The 7083-nt window shown below is 43.7% G+C and overlaps 1 protein-coding gene across 1 annotated transcript in view; it reads right to left on the bottom strand.

Annotated features, from left to right (window-relative positions):
* The window catches only part of AKNAD1 (AKNA domain containing 1), a 56181-nt gene that overhangs the window by 23459 nt on the left and 25639 nt on the right, over nt 1-7083 (bottom strand). Inside the window, exon 6 of the mRNA XM_064587531.1 lies at nt 3435-3565. Within this exon, the coding sequence (XP_064443601.1) occupies nt 3435-3565 (131 nt within the window). The remainder of the gene's footprint in view (nt 1-3434; nt 3566-7083) is intronic.

Below are 7083 nucleotides of genomic sequence, written 5' to 3'. Positions count from 1 at the left end.
ATATTAATAGATTTAGGAAATAGATTTCTAAATCCCACTTGATTAAACATTTTCCTAAATTTATTTATTTTTTTTAAAGATTTTATTTATTTATTTGAGAGAGAATGAGAGAGAGCACATGAGAGGGGGGAGGGGCAGAGGGAGAAGCAGACTCCCCGCCGAGCAGGGAGCCTGATGCGGGACTCGATCCCGGGACTCCGGGATCATGACCTGAGCCGAAGGCAGTCGCTTAACCGACTGAGCCACCCAGGCGCCCACATTTTCCTAAATTAAAAAAAAAATCGAATCCTAGTAAACTAGGAGTAGAATCTTGATAAAGCTATTTACTTGAAACCACAGCAAGTAATCATACTTGGAAAAAATTCCCTTACTGTTCAGAACATGACAAGAATGATTGCTTTTGCTAGTATTATTTATCATTGTTTTGGAAAACCTAGCAAATGAAATAAATCAATAAAAAGAAATGTGATATATAAGAACTGGAGGGAAGAAAAAATAAAGTATAAATATTTAGGGGGGGGAGTTATTTTCAAATGCTATGACTGTCACACCTAAAAACTAAGACAATCAATGGATAATCAAAGAACACTAAAAACAAACTTGTGTAAGGTAACCCAGCACAAGTTAAATATACGATTTTTCTTTATTTCCTGTATATCAATTACAGAAAACGTCTATTACGAATGCTCAGAAAACCTATAAAATAGCTAGGAATAAGTCTAACAAAACATTCATGAAATCTACATGAAGAAAACATGCTCTTGGATGGGAATACTCGTTGCAAAGGTTTTAACTCTTTCTAACTAATCTGGAAATTCAACACTATTCTAAACAAAATTCTAGTGGAATTTCATGAAGGAAATTTGGTGAGCTGATTATAAAGTTTATGGGTAAGAAGAAGGTGCAAGAACAGCTAACAACTTTTAAAGAAAAAATATTTCAAAATGTACACTAGACTATAGTCATTTAAAACGGCGTGGTTAAGGTGGAAATAGAAACGTAACTCAATGGGATGGAATTGAACCAGACCCATCTACACGTGGAGAGTTTTTTTGTTTTTTTGTTTGTTTTTAAGATTTTATTTATTTATTTGACAGAGAGAGACACAGTGAGAGAGGGAACACAAGCAGGGGGAGTGGGAGAGGGAGAAGCAGGCTCCCCGCGGAGCAGGGAGCCCGATGCGGGACCCGATCCCAGGACCCCGGGACCATGACCTGAGCTGAAGGCAGTCGCTTAACCAACTGAGCCACCCAGGCGCCCCGAGAGTTTTTTTTTATAGGATAAAAGAGGCTTTTCCATCCAGTGGGAAAGGCTGCTCTACTCAGTAAGCAGTGGTACAAAGATTTAAGCATGGAAAACCCTATCGAGAGTCAAGTAAAATATAGGAAAATATGCTCTAATCTGGCAGGTGGACAAGAACTAGGCAGGGGACAAAGAGAGGCTGAAAATCGGAAGGAAGTGAAATGGTGGAGCAAGGCCTGAAGGTGGTGGGAAGAAATGGGCTCAAGGACCGTGGCCAGATGGGTTGGAAGTGAGTGAAGGAAGAAAGAGGAGGTGAAAACATGTAGATCTGGAGATGGGGGAAAGACATTTTTTTGAAGTTTATTTATTTTTTAGTAATATCTACACCCAATGTGGGCCTTGAACTCGCAACCCTGAGATCAAGAGTGGCATGCTTTTCTGACTGAGCCAGCCAGGTGCCCCAGAAAAGACATTTTTGAGGGAATTTGTGATCTTTTCCATAAAGCAGAAGACAAGATTGTATGCTCATAATATCAGAGAGAAGGGATTGGTGGAGAAAGAACCCCATTCCTTGACCTCTTGGCTTCTGGTATTAGCGTGTGAAATGACTATCAGACTACATTCTGACAAACAAGCTACATGAAATAAAACAACTATTTTTGCATATTACCTTTTAAAGGTAATATGAGCACATAGTGGACTTAAACAAGTAATTCGTCAACGAATCAGCAGAATTCTTTCCCCTGCAGAAAGCCATCTACAATGTCCTTTGGATTCAACACTTAGAAGGTTCTGGACAATTGTATGGGGTTCTGTTCATTGCCACGTTATGCCCATGCAAAAACAAGAGGACCAGTGTCAAGGTGAGGAGCCTTGCTTGCTCTGAGCTGGTTTTAACTCAGGTTTTGGGAGAGACCGGGTCTTTCCCTTGCCCCAGTACTGAAAGCTTTTCCTGTATCTGGGATATAATTGCAGTTGAAACTCTTTTGATTTATACTGGGTCCAGCACACTGTGGGTGTAACTAGGATATAAATATGGCGTTGCATAACTTTGGTCTCACTGTGCACCGAGGCCTGACTTTAAAATGACTGCCCAGACAAGTGGGATTCCTTGGAAAATAAATATCCTTACTCTATTAGTTTTTAAATAGTGAAAATATGTAGAGATCTTTCTTTTCCCAGAAAACAAAATAAGCCTTTGGGGGGAAAAATCAATATTAAAACCTCATCCTTGCTGTCTAATTACTCAGTATGGAAATAACGGTAGACAGAGATTTCATTCATTTTGAAAAAGTAAAATTGTCCTTTGGGCGGGGGGGAAATACCTCAGGACACTAGGGCCAAAATATAAACCATTAAAGTAATCTGGCCTCAATAATGATTCCATGTGAAAATGCTATGAATAGAAAGAGCTGCACTCACAAAGATTAAGCCTCCTAAATGGATTCTTTTAATTCGTACCAGGAAATTAAATGGAAACAATCCTAGCCTTGAGTCCTGGAATACATCTTAAAATTATTTGGATTGGAGAAAGGAGCGCAGGGCCATAAAATAATGGCCAGTTGGAAACTTCAGTGAGTTTGCTTCCAAGTTTCTAATGTGAACTAACTCAGAAGTCATTTTGACTTTAAGCTTTAACATTTTCCCTTTACAGGGATTTGTGGGTCCTTCGGCCCCACATTAACTAACCTAACACTGGTCCTCTCAGGCCCACTGCCCCAGTGGAATTGTCTGTGGATGGGAAAGAAAAGGGAAGGGGGAGAGAAGGGGACAGAAGAACCAGGCAGGGGAAACAGAGGCAGGAGTGGGGTGAAGGGCAGGACACGAGGATCTTGGAGAGAAGGCCCTCTGGGGTTAGCGTGTGAGCCTTTCTAGAGTTTTCTCGTGCTGTTCTGAGTCTCAGAACCAATTCTGACATCCAACAAAGGACAAGATGGTAGTACAAAATCTCTCCTCCAGGAGACAATTGTTCATTTCCAGGACTCCGTCTGGGTCAGTGCCCAGCCCAGGACTTCATATGTAGCGGGGATTCCACACTGCTTGTCGCATGGGGTAACACCTGTTCACTGGTGGCAGAGTTTCTGCTGACCCTAGACCAGGGGCTGTGCAATCACTAGGCCGGCAGCCACCTCAGAATCCCACCTGAAGGAGGTCGCCTCTGCCCCCTCCACCTCACACAGTTTAACCCTGACCTTTCTGGATCAAAGTCACCGACAGCTGGGGATTCATGCCTGTGAACTTGCTTCAAAGTCAGATGCATCTCCTTGTTGTCCAGAAACTCCTGCTCCAGCAGTTCAAGATGTCCCTGCAGTTTCTCCAGGACCTGCAGCAGTAAAGTCACCGGAGTCATGCACATGGAAGCCTCTGCTTGTGGTTGGTTTCCCCCAAATACAAGGGCGGTGTACCTACGGTAGTTTCAAAATAAAGCCACAATCCTTCTCCCGGCCATTGTTTTGTTTCAGAGTGTGACATCTAAAATACGGTCTACCCAAGAGCCATCTCCACGTTTACAACACCCTCCTAGCACACAGCTTTTTCAGTACAATGACCTGATTTCTCTCCCAGAACCCACTTAGGGGCCTCTGAACTTCCTTAATAGGATATCAGTAATCCTGTGCTTTTGCAGAATGATTTGTAGCTTACTTTCCCGTGCATTGTCTTACTTAATCCACACATCAATGTTGTAAATGTTGCAGAATAGATTTTATTATCTCAGCTGTATACAGGAGGAAATTGGAGCTCTAGGAGGTATGCCTGAAGCCACACAGACCTTAAAAGGAACTGACATTAGAGGATCTGAGCTTGAGTCTATGGCACTTGGAGGGTGAGATGGGGGAAGGAACACCAAGAAGTTTAGCCAGAGCTTTGAATGGGTCTTCGAGACGTCCACACATGCAGCGCCATGCAGATGAATACTTAAGCCGTGAAGGTTAAGGTCTGGTCTTGATGTATAGAGGCTTCAGCCTTGCAGCCCTGAGCACTGCCTGTGTGTGGCCCCGGGCCAAACGTATGAGAGATACAAAAATTACATCAGGCACAACCACCCCTGGTCTTAGGGATTTTATTCCAGTTGGGAAAAGAGACTGGATTCGAGGATTTTGACATGGCTCAGTAAAAGTGAGAGCTAAGTCAGGCTTAAAGAATACCCAGGAGGGCCTGGGCCAGGCAGTGTTCATGAACATGGGAAGGAAAGGGTGACTGGAGAGATACTGCATATAGCACAATGGGGTTACAGGATCAGACACCCTGGGGCTCAAGTTCAGACTCTATCACCTAATAATTGTATGATTTTAGTCAACTTGATCTCTAAACTTCAGTTTTCTCATCTGAGATAATAATAGCCCTCACCTCATACTGTGAAAATTAAATGAGTTAATGCTGAGTGCCAGGATCATCATCATAATGATTACTTCTGATTATTAAAAATGAATAAACAAGTTTGGAAACATATTGGCCATAGGGCATACAAAATGGCAGGTGTGGTAGATATTTTCCATGTCCCCTGCCCAGATGCATCCTCCATCTTTCTCTGTGCCCCAACCAGGAGGCTGACCTTCAGTGGACTGCATCAACAGGCTCCCTTGCCCCAGCATTGGTTTCAGCCAGTAGAAGACAACAGGAGAAGAGAGAAATGAAGGATGAGGTAGGGGTCTTTATTTCCCTGATGTCCTCCTGCCTGTATCAGCTTCTCCTACCACTATAGCTACTCTCCCTGAGCTCCAAAATCTGCTCTTCCTCCATCCCATTTGCCCCACTGTTCCTTCTATGAGATGCTCTCTGTCCCTTATTGGTTTCCCCTAACCTTGCCTGCACTGTTGTAAATGAGGCCTTATTAAACTCTCCTCAGTTGCTCCACTGGAGTAAACCGTCAAGGTCCTGCCAGGACCCTGACTGATACTATAAATCTCACAGATAACGCTCTGGTTTCTAGCTTGGGAGGTGGAAAGAATGCGAAACCCTTGACTTAAAATGAGGAATTTGAAAAGACTAACAGATGTGAATGAAGCTGTCAGTGTTGGACGAGTAGAATTTTCAGTGAGAGCAGGAGAGCCAAGTGAAGATACAAACATTTGGAGCTGTAGATGAGAAGTTAGAACCAGTAATTTAGGAACTGGTAGATGGTGACGGCAGTGAAAACCGTGAGAAGGAATTAGGTGTTCAAAGGAAAGAGAAAAGAGAGAAAGCCAATCACAAATTATCATTTAAGATCTTGGGATTTAAATTGTATTATATCTCCAAAGAAGATAGAGCGTGTTTTTCTAGCCATAAATGTACTTCCTCTAATTCTCATAGCAACTCTGGGGTGGGAAGAAACACTTCATGTCTTAGATCGTACAACCAGTATGTAGAACTAGAATGTCTGCTCCAACATCCAAGTGCTTTCCATTCTGTTGTGCTGAGGTTAGTTTTAGTTTTTGATTTTTGATTTTTTAAATTTATTTATTTGACAGAGAAAGAGACAGTGAGAGAGAGAACACGAGCAGGGGGAGTGGGAGAGGGAGAAGCAGGCTTCCCGTGGAGCAGGGAGCCCAATGCGGGGCTCGATCCCAGGACTCTGGGATCATCACCTGAGCTGAAGGCAGACACTTAACAACTGAGCCACCCAGGCATCCCCTTTTTTTAGATTTTTTTTTCCTGAGGTTAGTTTTAGCCCTGTCTGGCCTTCTTCTAGCACTGAATCAAATGGGCCTGGAACTCTCAGGCCAAGGCTGACACTGTCAGGAGTCACCTTGACTCTCCTCTCCATCCCAGCACAAATCCCCACAAATCATCTAGCATCAAGGAGAAACTTCCTGGATTGAAGCCTCAGAACACTAATGCTTGGTACCAGTTCCCTCTGCTTTGCTCAGCCCTTTAAAAATCTGTGTTCGGGGCGCCTGGGTGGCTCAATCAGTTGGGCATCTGCCTTCAGCTCAGGTCATGATCTTGGAGTCCTGGGATGGAGCCCCACATCGGGCTTGCTCAGCAGGGAGCCTGCTTCTCCCTTTCCCTCTGCCACTACCCCTTGCTTGCGCACTCTCTGTCAAATAAAATCCTTATAAAAAATACCATAAAAAAATCTGTGTTCTCCCCATTCCTGAAAGCCAGGATTTTTTTTATATCTCCTTTATCATTCACTCCTTAACTCTGGCAATCTGGCTTCAACAGATCTACCACTTCATTAAAACTGGGCTTGCCAAGGTCCCTCATGATCTCTTGTTGGTCAAATCCGATGCACTTCTTGACTTTTTCCTCCTTATTTAAACATCTGATGATGTGGCCATGCCCCCTTCTTTTCTTTTGGCTTTAACAGCTCTGCCCCTTGTAGGTCTGCCTTGATGTTTCGGGTCACTCCTTGTCAGTCTCCTTTGACTCCCTCTTCCTTTGCCTGCCCCTGTTTGCTGATTCTTTCCTTGTGCCTCTTTACTGCTTACTTTGCATGTTGCCTGGGCAATCTCATATACTTCATAGCTTCAACCCACAGCTATACCCAAATTTACATTTCTGCCCAAACAACCCCTCTGAGGCCCAGATCCATTGGTCTAATTGCCTACTGGATCTCTCCAATTGGATGTCCTATAAGGACCTCAAAATGAACTTGGTGCCTTGCCTCCTGCTCGCCTCCCACACCCACTAGGAACTGGATCTTCCATTTTTAGTCCGGACCTTGGTTGCCCAAGCTAGAAATCTGAAACTCATCCAAGCCTCCTCCCTTCCTTTATTTACTCCTCTTAATCTGCCACCGCTTGGTTAAACTCTTAGCTGTGTTCCCCTCTCAATCCTCATTGCCAGTTTTGGTTCAGGCCCTCATAACTTGCTACCTGGAGTATGGCTTCCTAGCTACAGACTTGCCCCCAGTGT

The sequence above is a fragment of the Mirounga angustirostris genome, unplaced genomic scaffold (assembly GCF_029215605.1).
Source record: "Mirounga angustirostris isolate CCGP_5_RB_7025 unplaced genomic scaffold, mMirAng1.0.hap1 SCAF_4, whole genome shotgun sequence".
In the NCBI taxonomy this organism is placed as follows: Eukaryota; Metazoa; Chordata; class Mammalia; order Carnivora; family Phocidae; genus Mirounga; species Mirounga angustirostris.
The sequence above is the reverse complement of the archived record's forward strand: the minus strand, read 5'-3'. Positions and strand labels throughout refer to the sequence as shown.